Genomic DNA, 23,106 nt, shown 5'->3' on the forward strand with positions numbered 1-23,106 from the left:
GGTTTTCATCTTTCTAATTTTCTCATTTAATCCCCATAATTTAAAATATTATCCAATTCTAGAAATATGTTAATATTATTAACTATGTTAGTCCCTATATTTTTATATTACTTAGGAAAATGAATTTATCTTATTTAATTTCCATTTTTTGAACAATTAATTTTCACTTTTAATTTCTAATTTCACACTTTTATGAGATTACATAATTGCTTTAATCTTATGATTTTTTTAAAAACCTTTTATATATGAATGGATACAAATAATTTTTTTTATAAATATAATAAATTATATTTATTTAAATAGTAATAAAGTAATTTTTTTCACATATGTTATTTTAAAAAACTTATTAACAAAAGGTGATAATTGTCTGAATTATTTTAATATTATTGTGTCAAAATTTTATATTTTATATAGTGTTTAAATTTCTTTAAGCAATGTTTGTGAAAAACACGTTAGTCTGCTATGAATATCACTTGACTGTTTGATACTATGTTCAGTCATAAAATTAAACAAACAATAAAAAGAAACAAAAGTAGCAATAGTAGAGGGAGATTTGCACATAGTCGTTTGCTTACGCAGTTCAGAAACAATCCTACTCTACGAAGCGTTGTTCAATGAGTAGTTCATTGTTCCTCAATTGATCTAACCACCTATTAATTTAAACTCAAACTACCCTTCCACAAGATGTATTTGTAGCCTCAATAGCTAGTTCCAACTAGTTACAACCACTCATCCATTCCTCACTTACAAAGGTTTAAATTCACTCACAAATAATTCCTAAAATTGAGTGTGAAAAAAAAAGAATAATTAGCTAAAATAACAATTCGCAACTCTCTACCCAAATAAATCAATTACCTTCAAATGTATTGCCTATTTATAGGCATCCTAAGCAGCAGAAATAAGTACCAAAGTAACCAAAATAAACTTGATTTTTTATATACTTCATATTTAATCAGCGAAGTACTAAGTCAATCAGAAAAATCCTTCTTAAAAATATCTCTCGATGACATGTTCGAGGAGACAAAATTTCTCTCTTTACTCAAAGTTGAATTCAACTTATTTCATAAATATAATTACTTCACGTAATGCTATTGTTGATAATTTTAGTTTTGAGAACAAGAATGAAGCTTTCCATGATACCCATTTGCTTTAAAAGAAGTCCCATGTCAAAAAAGTTAACACATAAACATGCCTAAGTTGTCACCTAACGTGACTAACCAAATCCATGACTGATCAAGTCATTGAAATATTATTGAACCGCCTTAGTCCTAACAATTTGGTTAAAATTAAATAATTTTCTAATATAGAATTTACTATTAATTTTTGGCTTAAACTTTACACAAATTTATTTTGTAACTTATACATGTTATTATTACAAACAAGCATTTAATACTATTTAGATCTTAGTATTTCCAAAAAATTTACATAAACATTAAAGAATATTATGTTTTTTTTTTACCATACTTTCCTAATTTTTATGGTTAATAAAACTATGATCATAATTTGTTTCAATTAAATCATTTTGTTTAATATATGTTTATACTTTTATTAGATTATTTATAAAAATAAAATATATTTTAATTAACACATTATCAATGGTTTTTAATACGATTTAAATTTTAATAAATTTTTTTAGTTCAAAATATTATAAATAATTTATATAAATCGCATGGGTGAAGAAAACTAATTATGTATATATGGTTGTGGAAGCATGATGAGACTACTCATTGGCGACGCTCACATTAAATATATGTATATATTATGGCGAAGCTTACATTGATTCTATATATTATTGAAATTGACGAAACTCACATTGATATTAGTGGTGCATAATATGTTGGTGATATTGAAAATATATGTCACTACTGAAATTAGCATCATATTTTAGGGAAGCATGATTAAAAGAAAAAAAAAAGCAAAGGATAAGAGTCCATCAAATTACTATGATATGTTTTTATATTTGCGAGCAATAAGCATTGTATAATTATATAAGTAATTATTGATATATATCTCGAGTTTTATAAGAATAAATATTACACTCATATTTCATCGCTAAATATCTTTCAATCTTTTCAGAAATGTTGTGATGAAGATATAATAATACAGACAATTTTTCTCTAAGCTTCGCAAGGATATATCTTATGAGACATACTTTAATGAGATAAATATTACTTGCCAAATTAGCAAAGCCTCTCCAAAATACAAAGCTAAAAGAAGTTATAAATTCCCACCTTCAATGATATACATATTCCTTTATCTTGATATATTTAATTTTTTTTTTATTCTTTTCAATTAATTATTGTCATTGCCATCAACTTTCTGATCCATGATTCGAATTCTACATTTTGGTGAGCTTCACTTTCCCTTAAAGAGAGGAGAATGATTTCCAACAGATAATGACATAAAATCTATACAGATTCTTTTAATCATAAGTAAAATCACTTTATGACCTTCCCTTTAATTAGGTGGGACAATTATTACACATATATTTATCCTCATTCCCATCACATTCACATCACCTTTCATAAGTTTCATCTTTCACCACCATTGTCTCTTCATTCTTTAAAGGTGAACCACCCATTAAACTAGCTCTCTACTAACTTGTTAACAAATATTATTTGAATGAATTATCTTACTAAAATTTTCACAAACTAGAATGAGTGAAGCATTTATCAATCTGAATCCATTTTTTTTATACAAAATATGAATAATTTTATTCCGAATGTATTTTTAACGTTCATTAAATATTCTTTTTTCAAATTATATAAGGCAAATATTGAATATATATAAATGAATACCAAATTCTATATTACAAAACTAAGGAAAAATATTTTATTCCAAAACTGAATCTAATCAATGAAAACCTCTAAGAGATAGAAACATTCAAATGAAGAAATTAACTCAAGAAAAAGCTAATAGTATCAAATTCATTCTCTTTGATAATTGTCTTTTCTCAGTCTTAATCACATAAGATCAACAACAAATCAAAACTTCAAATAGGGGACATAAAAATTGAAGAATTAACTCAAAATTTTGGACATTGCAGAACCAGTAAAGCACAGAATTTGTCTACTACACAAACAACGAAGCTCAACAAGTCGATTTAAATAAGGTAACAAAAACATTAAAATGGGAAAGAACTTTTAGCTTCTCAAATTCTCAACAATCTTGGAGAGTGCTGAGTATGTTCCAAAAGCTGATGAAACTACTCCCACTGTAATAACCATAATACAAAGTGTTCTCTACACACACAAAAAAAAAAAAAATAATTAATTTACTATTACAAAAAGGCTGCATTACAAAAATATAGAATGCAGAAAGATAATTTTCAGATGAAGGTAAAAGGAATTTAGTTAAATTCGATTTTGAGTGTTGAACACGAGTATGTATTAAGTATAAGTATAAGTATAACTTGTTTAAATTTTTTTTTTTATGTTTTTGAAAGATCATATCCAAATATCCGTTGGCCACCAATACTAATGAATATAAATAGCCAAAGCAACTGTAAAAATGTTATGTATATGTTAGAGATTGAAATTCAATATTTATCGAATATCAATTCAAAAGAAAGTAGATAAATCTCCAAGGCTTTTATATATGTACGATCGTACCTGAATACGAGTTACTTTACCCCTCAAGATGCTTAAATAACAAGCAGGAGGAAGTATTAAGGTCTGCCATGGAAGAAATCATCAAAAATTCATTAGTCTTCTGTTCTCTGTCAACTGGACTTATTAGAGATTGTTAATATATTTTGAATATAAGTGTTTGATACTTATTTTAAGAAAAAATTAAAAAAAAAATGCAAATATCGTAATCGAGTAACATGTAAAGGAGATGGAAGAGGTTCCATGATTATGGCAGAAGGTAAACTTACCACAAGCATTGTGAGCAAAGATCCGATCAATGACATTACCAATCCTGCAGACAAGTGAGAAAACTTTTCAATACGAATACATAATACTAATTGGATAATCTAAAAATATTTTTTTAAAGCATATAATATAACTTCATGGCCAATTTCAGTAAATATTAGCTAGTGATTCAACTTTTAATATTTTTTTAAATCATGTTCTGTTATAACAGCTATTCAAATGTTGGGTAAACGAGTGAACAATGAATAGGAGAGGCTTACCAAAGAATGGGATGGTGAGACCAACAATCAAGGTCGAGATCACAAGCGATGTTCTAATTATGATTGCATAGATATGAGACTTAAGATGGGTTGATGGAATCAACTCTTCAAGACTCATTGCCACTGGTGACATTGTTAATGCATACGTTTGGTCTAAATTAAGGCAAAACATTATGAAACCGCAGTTGATAACAAATAACTGTCTTAAAAGAGAAAGACCATGAAACTTTTGACTAAAAGTAGAAAATATCTCGATGGAAATTTACCCATGAACCCTTAAAAAGATAATAAGTAGGTTCGTGTTTAATGCTTGTATCAAAGAGTACCTATATCCAACAATCACCCTGAATCTATATCCAACTAAAATAGACAGAGTAAGAAAAGGATATTTGGTAAATGGGTTGACTACCTGCAAAAAGGTAAAAATGATGAACTGTAAGTAATATTATATAATGGAAAAAGTAAATTTGTTCATGAAACCGAAAAATAATTAAAAGTATTTTGAATGTATGAATATATAAAATTTATAAAACATTGCTTATTAATGTCAATTTATATAAATACCCACTTATGATAAAAAATTATATAAAACTCGATATAGAAATACAATCCATACATATATTATTTCATGGGAATTTTTGTATTTATAACTTTACATATAAGCAAGTCTTATAGACCTTTTTAGGTATCCTCTTTATGCAAGATATTATGTAATTTTTTTAGTGTATTCGTTTGATATCCATATCCAATACAAATTTAAGCAAAAGTATAGAGAAGGGATTCTCTAAATACTCTCTAAGCATCGATGGAAATTTGAGATGGTGCAAATCTACAAATCAATATAAATAAAGAACAAATTGTGAAGAAAATATGATAAAGATGAACATACCGTAGTCCACACTGCAATCTTGGAAGCAATGAGATCTTTAGGCATATTAAGAGTGAACTGTGATTCCGTTGCTTCTCCAAACATCGTGTAGCCCATAACTGCAGTTCCAGCGTACAACAATGAACATATGGCGAAACTGCAACCGAATAAACAAACCAAAGATCGATGAAGATTAGGACACTTATGTTACTTGAGTTTGGGAGTACGAGTATGCATCTCTATGCAGGAATATAAGTCAAAAACGAGTATCAGATATTGAATTGTTATTTAATAATATACATCTCTTAAATTGAATTTATAAAAATATACTTTTCAAATTTTAAATAGTAATTCCTGCAAGCTTGTATAAAGGGTAAAGAAAAGCCATTGCATGACTGTGGACAGTCTCCCCGTTGCACATATTTAGAGGAATATACCCTTATACTCATTGCAATACGTGTTAAAAACAAGAGAACTGATTAAGGAGCTTGATTTCACCAGGCAATAAGGACGGAAGGGAATTTATTAGGGTTTGCCATTGAAGTATAGATGTTGGGAAAAACAGCATGTCCTGAATAGCAGTAACCATAAAGTCCAACAGCAACAGGAAGAGTAGCAATGTTTAAGGTTGTCCCTTTGTTATGGAACCCAACTTGGTCAATCAAACCAACCCAAAATAAGCAAAGTACTGCCAAGATTGATGCCACCACACCGCCAGCTGAAAAACACATAGAATACACTTAGACAACCTCAAACCATGTCACAAAATGTTATTCAACCAAGATTGAACTATATTATTCGGCTACGAGTGTGTCAAATACATTACGGGGTATTTTCAGTTGTTATAAGTTTTTCCTACAATAGAGGCTCCTTGGAGGAGAAAAAAAACCGAGAACCAATTCAAACCTAGAGTCCAATTTGGTTTCAATTAGGTTTTTATTCGATTGTCTTGGTTCAGGTAATTGTCAAATAAATCCAGGTTTCAATTTAGAAGTTAAAAAACTGCGACTACCCCCAAAAAAAACCATATATGCATCAAACTCAACAAATTCAAGGAAAAAAATATAAGAGCAAAGTATAAATGAATTCAAGTACAAATTTTCAGTTTGTGAACATTATGGATCAATCAGTGTCTTACCAGAAATATAACTAAGAACACTGAGGTCTCTGAGCCAAACAGTGGGGAGCACAGCAAGGGTTGCCATCAAAGCAAACAGACGTTGCGGGCTCAACACCAATCCACCTAAACTAACGTATGCATTTGGGAATAAAGATGCCAAGTTATCACCCTCTAAAATTATATACTCAACACAGCAAGCCTGCACATAAAATATGTTTTAAAAAATCTTTAGGACGTTATGCTACTCGGACTTAAATGAGAGTGTCCATATGGCTATGTACAACAGGAGTATTCTGAAATATTTTTTAAAGCTTTTCAATGTATGTGAAGGGTCATTATAGGGTTATATCCCCATGCATTTCTATGTTAGAACATATATTGAATACAGGTTTGAAATACAAGAACTTTATAAAACAGATAAAGAAGTGTAACGTATGTACCATATGATTCATGTTAAATACATATCTAAATTCAACACTATCATCCAAATCCGAATAATGTAAATGCTATATCGATGAACAGGTGATTTAGAGCAAGAAGTTAAAGCAACAGGAACAAAAAGCCAAAATGTAGGACCCCTGTCGGAAACTTGGTCTATATTTCTAATGTCCCCAGTGTTACCAAACAACTATGGGATTAATCGACAAAAATACAAGCAATATTGATTTTTCCAGAAAAGACAGCGGTACTTACATATAACTCCACGTATAAAATTATCTGCACCGTTAAAAAAAAAGTCGACATCAGTACTGATCATTTAGTTTTTTTGTAAAGTAGTGTTTACTTTAAAAACACATTAACAAAGAAATAGACTTCAACATTTTTTTTTTCTTTTATACATTTGAGAGTTACAGCAAAGGAAGAGATAAGACTTACAGAGAGGGCGATTCTACCATAAGTACCAAAAGCAGCTTGACCAATATCAGGGTAAGTTTCAAGGCCAGGTTGACTATCAAGGCATTGGCGCAAGAGCAACCCAGTGTAGAATGAAAGCAGTGCAAATGTGAATAATATTATAAGCCCTAACCATCCTCCTTCTTTAGCTGCATATGGGGTTGATAGGATCCCCACTCCACATAGTACATTAATCCCTGCATTTAACCCCCCCCCCAAAAAAAAAAATAATAATAATAAGCAATGCTATTTTATTTTATTTTATTTGGATTGAATTTTCTTAATGTACATTTTCATTGAGTTTAAACCAATTTTTGTTGTCCAAACATATAAATTTATGGGGTTTTGTACATGGAATTATAAGTTATAATGTTAGTAGGGGTTAGGGTGTAATTGAGCAGAAGTAGAGTTGAAATTAGATTTTTAAAAATTAAACATGATTAGAGATAAAACAATATTGTTTTAGCTGTAAAATTATTTAATAAAAAAATAATTTAATTCTTATACACAACTTAAAGTTTGCTTATTTGTGGTTTAGCTCAAATTCATTAAAAGTATCATAAAAGTCTCCATATTAAGAGTTAGATTGTATTTTATTATCTCTAATAAAAAAAGAACAAATTAACTTTAGTACGTTAGATTAAAGAACAAATTGGTTCTTTTGTTAAAATTGTAATCCATTTTTACTGTTAAAATTTGATCCCTAAACATCAACATGAGGTACAAATGGCACGTCACATGTCACTGCTTGGTTTTTTGTTAGTCACCTTAGTTTTTAATAGTATAAAAGGATAAAATTTTTAATAAAAAGGACCAATTAACTCTTGCATCTAATGTATAGGAATTAATTTATTAATATTTTAAATAGAGAGGCAAAATATAATTTGACTACTAATACAATAATCTCCATAGTACTTTGCACTCAAAATTAAGAGCCCCTTTGGATAGACATTTACTTCTAGTGCGGTGCTACAGTATCACTATAATATCAAGTATCATCGACACTACTGTTTTAATACTAACTGAAGATAAATATACCTCCCATCCAAAGGATCCCTAAATTAAAATTGAAAATTTTTAAATATTATTTGAAACTAATATATATATATAATATTTTAAAAAAAACCTCAATTATGCTTGAAAACTGGGAATTACTTCAAGTTGATTTACTTTAAGCTAGGGTCAAAATCAATGTTTAAATTTATCATAACTCTATATTTAAAAAAATAACTCCAAAAATAAAATAAATCTTAATTCACACAAACAAAAAACAAAATGCCAGATTTGAAGCAATTGATGGTGACAAAAGGCGACAGCTTAGTTTTAGTTTGACTTGAAATGATGTGTTCACAGAATTAGCCTAACATGATTGGTTTTTGTGGTCCCTCTTCATAAAAAAATCTAAACTTGTAACTATCCTGAGATGGCAAGTGGCATTTTAATAGGTTTATATTTTGGAAAAAAGAAATTACAACTAATATATAATACTTTGATTTTTTAAAAAAAAAATCAAATTGAAGTTATTTGAATATTATTCTAAATCAAAATAAATAAAAAAAGTTTCAGATTAAAGAAATTTGGGCTCATCGTTTTATTTTAATTTTCAGAAATATATATAACATTTTAAAATCATGAATAGAAAACTTGGGGAGAAATGAGCAAAGAGTTAAAAAGTAAAAAACTAACCATTTAGAACAGCTTGACCGTTAGAGCAATGTCGAGGGAGTGATATTTCATGCGAGACTTTGGATGATGTTTTATCATCTAATCTTACGGATTGTCTCCTCGACGGGATCGGAGGTAGCAAGGCGTGAGAGCTTCGCCTATGAGGTTCTATTTGATCATCGACGGTTGGCAATAATGGCTTCGTCGCAGAAGATAACGTTTCTGGAGTGTGTCGTCTGGTTAAGGACGATGAAAGATATGAACTGCTTAGTCTTGAAAGTGTTGGAGTGCCTAAGAACCCGATGCTCGGCGATGGTACACTGCTATATAAATCAATGGATTGCCTGCAAAGCCACCATCACTAGCCTTCAGCACTGTACACTAGTTGTTTGAAGAAATGCCTCAAAGAAGTAACTCTACAGGGATACCATACTTTAAAAAGTAACCTTTTTTTCCAATCATAAAAAGTAACGATTATTATTAAAAGTGGTTTTATTTTTTATATTTTTGTATGAATTTCATAAAAAAATAATTTAAATTTAAAACAACCCCACCTTTTATCATTTCAATTAAAATCTAATTCAATATTTATATAATTTTTTTATGAATATATTTTACATGTTTTATTCATTCACATCATAAGTGTCATAATCTAACAACATTATGTGCCATCCGATTTTAAATATATTGCAGTTATCATATCGTAATTTTACTAACCTGCTATATGTATAAATATCATTATAATTTTTTTAACATATAAACTAAAATTAAATTTAAATTTAACTAAAGTTAGCATGAATTTGAACTAAATATTATATTATCAACATTAATAATTCAAGAAAAAAATAATATATTAAGGCCCATAAAGGATATATGTTACCACATCAACAGGGCATACAATTCAATAATTGCAAGTGGATTTGAAGGTCACCACAGTCACCTTTGATCTAATCTCAATCATGATTTTAGTACATTCTTTTCATTTCTAAAGGTTTCAATATATACAAGTTACGTCATAATTAACCAATACATAATAACAAGGGGCAGTAGTACGTCACTCCTATTGGTGGACATTATAGTATGGATAATGATCCAGCCCAATATACATTAAATAATATAAGATATTTAAATATTTCTTTTTCATTTACAAAATTGGAAAAATAATTATCAAAGGAAGAAGTTTTAAAAAATTTTAATATTTGAAGTGGATTAAAAATGTATTTTTTTATTTAACTAACTTTATAAAATCTTAAATTAAACTATTATTTTATTTTATTTCATTTAATTAGGGGATAAATGATTTCTGGACTTTCCTCAAATACATTTAACAAAAGAAAAACGAAGTAAAAAAAATCATAAAGGAGGAGAAATGACCTGTAACTTTGAGGCCATGAAGTGTTGTAGGAACCGGGTTTATTTTGCTGTTGATTTTCGGCGGAAGAATCTGAGTCATCAGATTCATTTCCATCAACTTCTTCACCATTTTCATCTGGGATAAAAACCTTTTCTTCATCTTCTTCATCGCTCTCGATGTAAAAACTATGATCCGACACTGAATTCTTCATTTTACTCCCAATTAACTGCAAAAATCTGAGAAATTTCAGAAGAAATTGGATTCAAATATATATGAAATAAAAGGAGAATAATCCGATTTTGCTTACCTTAAATTCAACTATACAAGTATTCAATTGTTTTTTTTCGTGAATTAATTGATTTGGAACGATTATTTCACCTGCAAAAATTTTGAATGACTAGAAATGTGAGGTAATTTGTATGGATTTGTGTTTTTTTAAATTTAAATGAAAGAAAACTAATAATGAAAATGGCAGTAAAAATGGATTGGAAAAGGAAAAAAAAAGAATAAAATTGGAGAAGAAAGAAAAGTCGGCTAAAAAAAAAAAGAACTTCTGATTTCCATTTTTGCCTTCACCTCAGATTCACACAGCAACCAAACAGAAACCGTAAACCAGAAAAAAGAAAACAAATTCTTTTAAAAAAACGCCCAACTCTAAGTAAAGAACGAAAAAACAGAAATCAGAATTTTCCCTAGAATTTTCTCAGCAACACCAAATGGAAACCATTTTCGAAACAACCAAAAACCTATATTTATAGATTCAAACAACAAACTGCAACTGCAATGTTCTTTATAAGAATAAAATTTCAGTGAATATAATCAGAAATAGTAAACCTTTTTCTGAACATCTGAAACAGAAACTAAACTGAATTTTTTTTGACCCGAAGATCTGTAATGCAGAAAAGCAATAACACCGAAAGACTGCTAGAAACAGAGAGAAAAGTGGTAGAAATAGAGAGAAACGTTGATGTGCTGGGATTTGCTTGAATTCGTTTCTTTCAAATATATATAAAAGAAATAATAGACTGTAAAGCCTTTTTTTTTGTTTGGGGGGGGGGGCTAATATATAAAGCCTGTTATTTTTTCACTTTAAAATTTCCTTTTTTGGTCAATGTTTTTCCTTAAAATTTAAGCTTGAATTATTTACATGAGCATTGAGCAGTCGTGAAGATAGAAACCTTAATAATTTATTATTTATTTACAAAACAATGCAAAGCTGTAAATGTCTGTCCAATAATTTTTCCTGCTAGAACTTGGTGCCACTAACCAGCTGACAAATCCTTCAAAACCCAATCATTCATATGTTTATACATATAGATTTTGATGTATAATTGTATTCAAATTAAATTTATATATTTTTCTTATATCATATCATACTCTATATATTTAAACCTGTTCATTAGTCAAGTCAAGTCTCGCATAAAAAGTAAGAAGATTTAAGTAAAATTATAGACTCAAAAAATAGATTAAGGCAAGAAGATAAATGCCCGTTTAGAAAATAAGTCAAGTCTTGAGTAATACTTTTTTAGCTTTGGGCTCGACCCGACCTGGCCCGACCTAAATATGAAAAAAATTTGATGCTTTTCCTTGTTGTCTTTTTTTTTCTTTACTTTTTCTTGTTATTTTTTCACTATTATGTTGGTATTATTTTGTTATTATTGTTTGGATATTGTATAACTCTTGTTTTATTGTTAATTTTGTTACTACTTTAGAGGTATTTGCTTATTAAATTGTATTTATCTTAATATTATTTAAGTATACATATATATTTATTTTAATTTGTTGGGAAATATTTATTTATTATTTTAATATTTTTTATGTATTATATTTAAAAAATTATATAATAAAATTAATATGGGTGGGTCGGGTCAGACTTGAGTTTTAACATTTTCTTTGGGCTAAGCTTGGGCAAAATATTAAGCCTATTTTTTGAATCGGTCCCGACCCATGGACACCTTTATCTATATTATAAATGTTGAGAATTGAATTTAGATTTAAAAATTTTAATTTTAATTGAATTAATTTTAAATTTAGTTGAGATTTAATTATAATCTAAAATAAAATAATTTTGCATTATCTTCTTCATCCATTGCTTCTGATTAATAGTTAAGTGTTCCGAAATTATTGGCTATAAATAATAAATTATTCTGTTAATCTCAAGTAGAATTTGGGGTTTCTTAGAAACACCGAAAAATTTAATATGACATAAATTTCAATATTCATTTAAGTGGTTCATAAAAAAATTTCCCTGCATATTGTATGAAAACAGGACGCATTATTAAATGCGAAAATAAGATAATAAAAATAATGCCATATATTTGCTTGCAAAATATCATAAAATGTTATGTCCTTTAATTAATATTTTTAATTTAAGTAATAATGTGGACCCTAAAAAAATTGTAAGCAATAATGTTTTATTATATTTTTTAATTTTAAATTTTTACTGATGGAGCTTTAGTTCGATTAGTATGAAAATTATTATCATTGCAAAAAGATATAGATTTGAGTACGCTGAAATACATTAATCTCCTATTTATGAGTTGGAGAGGCTATAATATTAAAATAATTAAAGTGGTAAAAAATTAGATAGTTAAAAATCTATAGCCTTAGTTTTTGACAATAATATTAAAGTAAATAAAGTGGTAGAATAATATTGAAAATTAAAATTTTCACCCAAGATTAAGTTATATGTTCCATTTATGAACACCATAACCCAAATGATGACATCTAAATTAATTAATACTATTAAAATAATGATGGACAACTTCTTATACATTGTATTATAATATAGGTTTTACACTAAAAATTTATCTTAATCTCATGTGTATATAGAATCTAAAGATTCAGAATCTAAAAAGCTGACAAAATGTTAATTTGTTAATTTAATAGCTCCCTAGTGGACAAAAATGTAGCCATTTTAACTCTACACTTAGCTCATTATTAAATCTTGCATGGGACAAAATATAATAATCTATTTTTATACTTTTTCAAAATATTAATTTCCTTATTAGTTCATTATGACTATAATTTCATCTTTAGGTACATCTCTAATTCTCATATTTATGCCATCTTTATGTTTAATTATTTCACGTTGCGTCAAATCAAAAAAAAAATTGACTTAAAATTTTTGAATTATAAATTAAAAAAAAGAACAGTGAATTAATTTCAGGAAAAAAAAATATTCCATTTTCCAAATCTCATTAATATTCTTGTCTCCCTTTGCGTTGTTGGTTTTCCACTTCTCCAATTTATGTCCATGTCCATGTGCTTCTCCTTCTCCTTTTACAAAACGATAAAACTAGTCAAATTATTTGAAAATTCAAATTAATTATATCCATATTAATATCACTTAATTTTTTCTTAATACGTAATTAATAATATATTTATAATTAATTCAAACATAGCCCATTTTATATATGAAATCTTATATTAAAATGTAATTTTAACTTTTTTTTATAAATAATTTTAACTTGTTAGCCAAATATTTTAGACTGATTAACTCCAAAATTTAAAGCAAAAATTGACTTATTCAATTAAAGATCAATCGATCACGATTTTGATCTGACCACTCTTACAATTTGGTAGAAAAGAACAAAAAAAAAATCTAATAATTGATTATGCACAGCAAGATATTCTATTTTATAATTCAATCATTCTTTTCCTCTCTTTTTTTTTTTTTCATTTTCTGTCACATGAGGCATAAATTTTAGCATATGCTTTGCTATATACCAAGCATAAATTTCAAACTTTTTTTACCTCAAGAGCTTTAAAATTATTTCACCATTAAAATAAAAGAAGTGTGTATATAAATTTATACCAACTTGACCAATTGGTACAAGTTATAAAAGTATAGACAATATTTGAACCATACATGGCCCCTACATCAATAATCTAAAATCAGATTTAAGATTTATAAATTTAATATAATTAACAGGAAAAAAGTTGTTTGCGTATAATGTACATCACCACAGATCCAAACTAGGTTCAAGGGACAAAAAAAATGTCTTTTTTTTTATCCATTTAATGGAATTCCAACATTCTGCACATGGACTGTGTTGTGATTTGTCAGTTGAATGGATAAGAATGCTTGTCTAAAATCGACTGGAAAATCATGCATTTATTAAATTCTATCGTAATAATATTTTATAAAAATATTTATATAAAAACAGGAAAAGATTAAAAAATCCTCATACTTATATTATTTATAATAATATTTTATAAAAATTTCGTTTTATTTATAATTTAATTTTTTTAATTTAAATATTTTATATATTTCTTATTTATTAGTTCCAAATAATACTTTTTATTATTTATTGTAATATTAATTCTAACGATAATAATTAATTATATTTTTTACAACTGTAATTATAATTGTACTACATGCCCTTGTAAGCTCTTAAAATAAATGGTTTTGATCACTTCCTAATCCTGAATAAATTTCTTTACAATTCAGATTGGATCCGTTAACAACTGGATCTGTCTAGTTTATTTAAATTTGAACACGTTTTTATTGTTTTAGAAATATTAAAATATTCAATAATATTATTTATTCTACTTTTTTATTTAAATTATATAATTAAATTTAAATAAAAATATTTTTTTTATTTAGTAGACCATAATTTGAATGAAATTAGTTAAAATTAAAATAGTTATATCCAAATCATAGTGGTTGGTTCTGCTCATATTATCCGATGCACACCGTTTCAATGTTAAAGTGGAACAAGCAATACTCTTTTCTACACGGGTAAAAATTTTAATTTGTATCGCATTAGCGAGAATATGTACACCGGTCAGTGCATGAATAAAATTAAAAAATATAAAACTTTTAACTGTTTACTGTTATGTTAAAAACTTAATTGGAATGTATTGACTCATAAAAAAAATATTACTCTAAGTAAAGTTTAACATTTTTATTTTTTTCTAGGATATACTTTCACATGTAAAATATAAAAAATTAAAATAGAATAAAAAAACACTTACATGATTATCGGGGGAAAAAATACTCACTATCTTTTAGCTTCTTTTAGCTTCTTTTATCGAAAAAAAAAGTCATCACCCTTCGGTTTCTTTTTTTCTTCTTAATTTTAAATTTATTAAAAAATGAATTTTTATTTGTGAAATTTATTGATGAATATTTTATATTTAAAATCTAATCAATATAATTTATTTGATATTTGTAAAAAAAAATTTACAACATAAAACTTTGGTTTCTATTATTTTAGAAATTGATCAAACTTAAATGTGTTTCTTCTTTACCGAAACAAAAGGTGAAACATTTTTTCTTTTGCTCTCTTTAACTAATTTGTTATGCCCATCACAATCACACCTTTGTTATATTTAGGATATTTTAACATAGGGTGATATTAGTTTGATTTAGTTGGCTTTTTTTAAAATTTTTAAATCATTTATTATAATTTAGTTTGATTTGATTCTCGATGTTTTTATATTATTTTTTTTATTTTTAGATTTATTTTAATAAAATGGGATTTATTCTTATGATTTTAAATATTAATAAGAAAAGTTTTAAAGTCTTTTTCATAAATATTCTAAAAAGTAATAATTTTTTAAGTAAATAAAAAATAATCAATAACTTTTATATGGTATTTAAAAAAAATTATATAAAATTTTTAAGTTATTTATACTATTTTAAATATAAAATATTTAGTTTATATCATAAATATTAAAATTAATTATAAATTAAATAAAAATATAATTCAATTTGAACTTTAAATAATTACAATTTTTTTAATTGCAATTCCATAAATTGTTTAAATAGATCAGTTCAATAATTTTTAAGTTTTTCATTTTTTTTCTCAGCTTTCCTTATAATCCATTCACAACTTTTTAGTTGATGAACACAAACGGTAGGTCAGTGTTAATGTCAATTTTTTAAGTTTTCATGTAACACCTCAAAAATTTAAGTTTACCCTTTAATCTTGTGTTTAAGTCATTATGTGTGCAAACGAGAATTATTTTTTCTAATATCTCTGTTTACCGCCCATCTAGTGGTGTTTGAATTAAATTTGAACTCTAGGAAATTTGTTTAGACGAGGACCAATTAGTGGGGTGGGTAGTTAGTTTTTATTTTAATCTATTTTCTTTTTGAAAAAAAAAATTCCAAAATAATTCCCCAAAAGACTGCCACAACTGCTGTCATTTTTTTTTCCACTTTTCCTATTTTCTTTAATTTTCACAACCGTTTCTTTCTTTTGGTTGGCATCATTTTGATTTCTTCTTTTCTGCTACTTGGTTGTTTATTAATCACATTTTTTCTCTGTTTTAATTCTCTTTCTTGTTGCCATCTTTTTGCCATCTTTTTTCTTTGACAATCCATTCCTTAGTTCTGTGTTGTTCGTGCGTGGAGAGTTTCGACGTGGTAAGTCAAGTTCCTCTTTGACTTTGTTCATTCTTTGTGTAAGTGCGTGGTTCTTGGTTCGTGTGAGTTTTTGGATGATGATTTAGTTAACCGTTTTGGTGTAGGTGTTATTATTATTATTTTTTTGGAAATATTGTTTCCAATCAGAATCTTGAGACGAATACTCCTCCAACAACTTAGTTTTGTTGGGTGTTGCAGGTTCTTCAACTGGGGTAAGTGCCTAAATATTTTTGAGGGTCGAATGTTGGCATTTGTAAATGGAATTTTGATTAGGTTGTGTGTATTGATGCTAAATAGCCTATTTTAAATACTAATTTTAGGGTCTAAAACATTCATGCTTAAATCTACATTGGTAATTGCCCAGGTGTATGATTCGATCTCGTAAAAATAATAAACAACAGGAAGTCGAAAACCCCCACTATCGACATCAGCTATGTTCCAAGCTGTGTAGACCACAGGGTCTGAGCTAATTGAGTCGTGTGGGCCACATGGGCGTTTAGGCCCATCTCTTAAAAATTTTCCTTAGTTCTGTATTACTATGTGATTCGTATTTAGCTACTCCGTAGAACTCATACTAAACAAATAAGACTCGAAAATATGACATCTGATAATATATTACTGTAAGTAATATGGACTTGGTTTGTGAAATATGTTGACATGATCTGTATTCTGATTATTCTGATAGCATGATTTGATGTGAAAAGTATACATGACATAAGCATATTTAATTTCTATTAGTATGTGCATGTGCATTGGGGTGTGATATGATGTGATGGAGGAAATGATTGGCAATTTAATTATCTGCCTTATCTGGTGGTGTCTTGGTGCCTCAACTATATACATCAGATTCTGGCGGTTTACCGCATATTACTATCTAGCAACTTGGCTACACTACTTTTGAAAAGTGACATACGTTCACTAACTAGTGTGTGACGTTGGATGGGTACTTGATACCCTATTTGGTGTGTAGGGATTGACAGAGATGGTGTGTAGCAGATGGAGGTAGGATCTAATTTTGCATCTAAATATGTATCTGTATTAGTTTATAAAAATGTATTTGATTTTGTATATGAGCATGAATATGAAATACTATCTGTTAATTTATATGCATTTGATTTGTTGTTTGAGATATGTTGCAGACTGAGCTCTTGAGCGCACTTTTTGTAAGTTTTCCTCTCATATAACTAGCAAACTTAGGACAGATCGGAGTAGCAGGAGCTTGTTTTAAATTGTTGTTTCCTTAATTCTGTTAAGTTTAAGAATTATTTTAAACTAGACCGTTTTATTTGGACTTTTTTAGGACTATTATTTGTTTTGGATTTTATTCTTCATGTGAACTGCTTTATCGTATTTTGAATATTTTATTTCAAATTGCTATGCACTAAATTTTCAAAACCAAGTTATGATTTTCAAAATTTTGCTGCAAAATTAAGTGTCTTATAAGTGTTTTTCTGGAATTAAAATGAATTAACCGAATAAGTATTTTTCCCTAAAATCTAGAAATGTCGTTTTCAAGTATTGTTTTAAAAAATGATTTTTAATTTTAAATTTATGGTTTTCAAACAAATGTAGGTAATTCCTGTAGGCCGAGTATGGGGTGTGTTACAAAGATATCTTCTAAACGAAGAATAAATATGGCTTATCGTATATTCTAAATCCACTTTAGGGATAGTCTAGAGGATGTCCCGATACCCATTTGATGCTCTAACACTTAAGGAAGTTCCTTCTTATGAAAGGCATCTCAGTTAGGAGTGCCTTCTATTGAATTTAGAAGTCGAGTGAAATCCTTAACCTAAATAGGGATTGAAGCTTACATATAATGGAGGAAAACAATTTTGCGGATATTTATCAAACATTCCAACTTAGGGTTTAAAATATTAGTTAGGTATTATATTTTAGGGTTAAGGTTTAGGTTTAGTCTTTTAGGTAGATAGAAGAAAAATAAATTAAGGGTCTACGACTTACTCAATGCATAACGCCGGTTGTTACATCTCGAAAATTGAGTTAGAAGAAATTAGGTTAATGAAACCTAGAGTGGTCATGTTTTGATTTTTAAGTTAAGATTGTAAAATTATGTTAAGTGAATTGATTTGGTTCAATGGCTAAGTGTTGTGTTTATGTGTGTGTGATTTTGAGTTCGAATTATTTTCCTTGCATTTTTGTTAATTTTTGTCTTAACCCCTATCTTTGATCATCTGGCATAAATAATAGTTTCGCCCAATTGTTAACAAGAATGAGCCTATTGGTTTAGTAGTAAGGCTTCAGTTTACTTTTTGGTTTTGTGTTCGAATCCTATGGTGTGCAAAAGAGGAGTTATTTTTGTTTCTCTTTGCTGTGCTATCCAAGCTGTCAGAATTTCAGTTAAAGTCAATTTGAAGAAAAAAGTGATAGGTGGTAAGAGAATGAGATTTAGTGGGATTTAATTTTTTAAATTATCTCCAAAAAGTTCCCGAAAATTTGTTGTCCAGTTTCTTCACTAATTCCTGTTCTTTCTTTCTCTTTTCTCACTTTTTTGTTTCTAAAAATTCTGTTAGTTAAGGAAATTTATTCTCATATTCTATATTGTTTTCCTTTCTGTCATTTCACGTTTCCCCTTTTCCCATTTACCTACTTTTAGGTTTTGTGAAAATTACTGCTAAAGAAGAACTCTTTGTTCCTTACTTTGTTAATTTCCTTTTTGAAGCTTTAATTTGTTGTAAACCTGCCACCTTGTTGTTATTAGCGTTGGTATGAGATTCAGTGGTTGATTTGTCGTTGGGTAAGTTTTCTTGTATGCTTTTGTAAACTCTATTTTGGTGTATTCTTCATGAGATAATGATTGATTTTGGAATAAGGGATCTTTTCATTGTTTAATTGATTCATGTATTGTTATGAAGAATTGGTGAGACGCACGATGTCCTTCCACAGGTTTCGGAAGATTATTTGGTACTACCGCTATGGTTTTGAGTAAGTAAGCGAGTTCCATAAAGTTGATTTTCTAGTTTGCTAACATTTTATGTTGGTGGTTGAGGAATTGGTGAGACGCACGATGTCCTTCCAGAGGTTTAGGAAGATTATTTGGTACTACCGCTATGGTTTTGGGTAAGTAAGCGAATTCTATAAGGCCGATTTAGTGACTTTAACTTTGTGAATCATTGTTAAAAGGTTGGTTTTAATTGATGTTTTAGGTTCTAGAATACTCGTTGGTGGATCGACATTGAAAATTGATCAAGTGTGTAACGAAAAACCTAAAAAATAGTGAACGGTGTAAAGCCGAAAAGCATTCTATCGACGTCACACAACTGTGTGCCAGGCCATGTGGTTGGCTGTGTGACCCACACGAGAGTATGTGCCCATTTTCTAAAAACTTCTACCTAGGCTTGTTTGACTTTGAAATTCGTAATTAGACCTTCCATAGGGTCCGTTTGGCTTAATAAGATTTGAAATATGACATTTATTGATATGTTCCTATACGTGAAATAGGTAACATATGTAAAAAAAATACATGTATGATTTGTGTTCTGTTAATCCTGAAAGCATGATTACGTGTGAAAAGCATGTATGACATCTGTTTATGGACTATACGTGTTAGTTTATTTATGCATGTGCATTGGGGTGAGTTTGATATATATTGGAGGAAATGTATTCTAGCAGTATTGCTGTAATTTTGGCGGTTAAACCATAATATCTGTTTGGCAGCTCAGTTGCACCTTTATGAGTGGCATACCACCCCGACCCGGTGTGATTAAATGGAAGGACTCTTGTAATCGTGATTGGTGTGACTTATTGGATGGAGTTGGCATGTAGAGGATGGGGGTAGGATCTGTGATTGCATCTATATCAAAAATCTGAATATGCATTTGTTTCTATTTCTGAATATGTATCTATATCCGATTATGAAATACATTTGATTCTGTAATATGAGATAATGAGTGAATTTGGAATAAGGTCTTTTTTAGTGTTTAATTGATTTGTGTATTGTTAGGAGGAATTGGTGAGACACATGACATCTTTCCGAAGATTTAGGAAGATTATTTGGTACTGTTGTTGTGGTTTTAGGTAAGTAAGCGAGTTTAGTAAGGCTGATTTTTTGGTTTCCTAACACTTTATATTGGCGGTTGAAGCCTATTTAGTGACTTTAACTTTGTGAATCGTTGTTAAAAGGTTGGTTTTAATTGATGTTTTAGGTTCTAGAATACTTGTTGGTGAATCGACATCGAAAATTAATCAGGTGTGTAACAAAAAACCCCAAAAACAACGAATGAAGCAAAGCCAAAAAGTATTCTATTGATGTCACACGACCGTGTGCCAGGCCGTGTGGTAGATTGTGTGGGTCACAGGACTGTGTGGTAAGTTGTGTGGCAAACCGTATAGGTTACATGTTCGTGTGGTAGGTCGTATGGCAGGTTATGTAGGTCACACAACCATGTGGTTGGCCTTGTAGGTTACACGATTGTGTGATAGGCCGTGTGTGTGAATCTGAATATGCATTTGTTTCTGAATCTGAATATGTATTTGTATCCGATTATGAAATACATATTATTCTGTATATGAGAATATGTTTGAATCTGAATCTGAAAGCGTATCTGTTTATTTATGTATATCTAATTTGTTGCTTGGGATGTGTTACGCGCTGGGCTTATAGCTCACCCGTTTGTTTAATACATTTCAAGTAACCTTCAGACTTAGGACCGAACGGCGTGCGGGAGCTCAGATTGATTTCTCACCTAAGTTGGTTTGATTATTTTTAATTAATTAAGTTTTTTGGAATTTTGATTTTTGAACTAAGTTTTCGTATTTGGTTTGTTTTTGGGTTTTTGTTTTGATCGTTGGTTTTTTTTGGTATTTTAACATGAAACTTTAAAATCATACGAGAAAATTTAGAATCTGGTTTCTAAAATTAAAAATCTGAAATTTTCGTTGCGAAACCAAATAAGTCATTAAGTGATTTCATTGTAAGATAAGTGTCTCGAATATAAGATTTGACTAAAATATGTAAGAGTTTTTGCCACACCTATGCTTTCGAAACACACATTGAAAACAAAAGTTTTTACTTAAATGATATCAAACTAAGAGTTTTATGTGAAATAAATAAATTTTGTGTGCAATTTCGAAAATAACATGCAAGTAATTTGCCAAAAATTAATATCTTTAAATTATGTGATTACTAAAGTTAGAGAGCAATTTTTAAAAGTTTCTGTTATTTTATAAGTAAATGTTTAAGAGATTGTGTTGTGAAATATATAGATGTTGTTAAACTTGTGATTTTCTTGAAACTTGTATAAACTTATAGCTAAATTAAGATTTTAAATCATATGATTTCTAAGCTAGATTTTAAATTAATTTTCATTCAAGTGGATGTAACTTTTCTAAATTCAGCCTAAACATTTAGGCTGAGTTTAGGGTATTACTATGATTTAGGGGTTAAGAGAAATAAGTTGGGACTTTTTGGCCAGGCAATATTTGTGTTGGTTTTTTCCAGTGCAAAGACAAACAGTATTTTCCCGAGTGTCTAATATTAGGGTTTAGGGAAATGGGTATTGATTTAGAAACATGTTCAGTTTGAGTTAAGACATCATACTGTTTGCATGGATGATCGTAGTGAAGCAGAAATGATATCACGGCTTTATGTTTACTGCCTGAACCATCAAGAGCCACTTTGGGATTTTTCATTTCTTGGTAAGTCACGCAGGAGGATTCTGTGATGGTTAATAAATTTTTTAATTTATTAATTACTCTATGGTATATTCTATAAAATTTTAAACTTGATAGAAAAGTAAACAAAATAGATTAATTATTGTTTAAAAAACAAAAGACCTCGACATCAATAAGCATCAAAATGCAAATGCAATAAAATAGCATATTGTCAAAATAAAAAACAATATTCTAAGAAAAGCCTCCCACTCAAAATATAATTTATGACCTGGTTGTGTGAACGAATTTTAACTTTTATGTAGAGAAAATTTTGGCAAGATAGTGACTTAGGTGCTTATATACATATAAGCAAAATATTGTTATTTATTAAAATTCAATTCAAAACCACTTGTAATAGTTTTCTTTCTCAAATTATTATTTTATTAAACAATCTTACGACTTGTATAATGGAGTTTAGCGTAGTCAATCAATTTGCAAGCATATGACTAATTTGACCCAAAAATTTATGTAATTTTATGCCTATGTAATGTACACTAATTTTCCAGTATATATTTTAGTCTGCCAATAAATGATTATACTACTCATTTTCTATTATTTCTTAATTTACTTAATTTATTGTTTTAAATATTTTTATTTATTCATTTATGAAAAAATAATACTAGTTTGATGTTATGTGTATCTTTCTTATGCTCCAACGTCGTTTTTGCATCTTTCAACCATTAGAAGTTAATTCGTTTTGGTTAAATTTATCTCTCCAATTTTTTTTTCCCAATTGAAGCCTTTGTGCTTGATAATCAATTGGAGGCATACATTATTGACATGCCATTAAATAAAGAATCAAATTATTTAAGAATAAAAATAAAAAAATTCAAAGAATATATAATATTCTTTTGTATATCCCATTGAAAACACATGCATATTAGACTATCATGTCAACCCATTCCATCCAACTACCAACCTCACTTTCTTTTAAATCATGTTTCAGGTTTAATTAATTTATTAAATTCACTTATTTAAATAATTCAACTTTTATTTAAACAAATATAACCAACATGTAAGT

The 23,106-nt window shown here is 28.4% G+C and overlaps 1 protein-coding gene and 1 long non-coding RNA gene across 3 annotated transcripts; one reads left to right on the forward strand and one right to left on the reverse strand.

The window, feature by feature from the left end:
* Nucleotides 1-2,916: 2,916 nt before the first annotated feature.
* On the reverse strand, nt 2,917-11,135 carry LOC107957357 (amino acid transporter AVT1C). 2 transcript variants are annotated; one of them, XM_041112361.1, is made up of 14 exons: nt 10,871-11,135; nt 10,344-10,414; nt 10,057-10,262; nt 8,704-9,026; nt 7,000-7,214; nt 6,817-6,840; nt 6,142-6,322; nt 5,502-5,721; nt 5,025-5,160; nt 4,525-4,544; nt 4,136-4,281; nt 3,878-3,921; nt 3,612-3,674; nt 2,917-3,242 (listed from the first exon to the last, which is right to left on the reverse strand). In XM_041112361.1, exons 3-14 carry the CDS (start codon nt 10,245-10,247, stop codon nt 3,144-3,146), a joined length of 1,662 nt encoding a protein of 553 aa, XP_040968295.1. In that variant the 5' UTR covers nt 10,248-10,262; nt 10,344-10,414; nt 10,871-11,135; the 3' UTR covers nt 2,917-3,143. The 2 variants fall into 2 exon arrangements, with proteins under 2 accessions (XP_040968295.1, XP_040968296.1); XM_041112362.1 differs by having other exon boundaries at nt 10,057-10,272; nt 10,871-11,072.
* Nucleotides 11,136-16,179: 5,044 nt separating this feature from the next.
* LOC121229103 (uncharacterized) lies at nt 16,180-20,916 on the forward strand. The gene is made up of 6 exons (XR_005926635.1): nt 16,180-16,412; nt 16,517-16,624; nt 17,383-19,493; nt 19,580-19,736; nt 20,091-20,450; nt 20,579-20,916. It is a non-coding gene; the product is annotated as an uncharacterized lncRNA (long non-coding RNA).
* The last annotated feature ends 2,190 nt before the right edge of the window (nt 20,917-23,106 follow it).

Source organism: Gossypium hirsutum, chromosome A05, assembly GCF_007990345.1.
Source record: "Gossypium hirsutum isolate 1008001.06 chromosome A05, Gossypium_hirsutum_v2.1, whole genome shotgun sequence".
In the NCBI taxonomy this organism is placed as follows: Eukaryota; Viridiplantae; Streptophyta; class Magnoliopsida; order Malvales; family Malvaceae; genus Gossypium; species Gossypium hirsutum.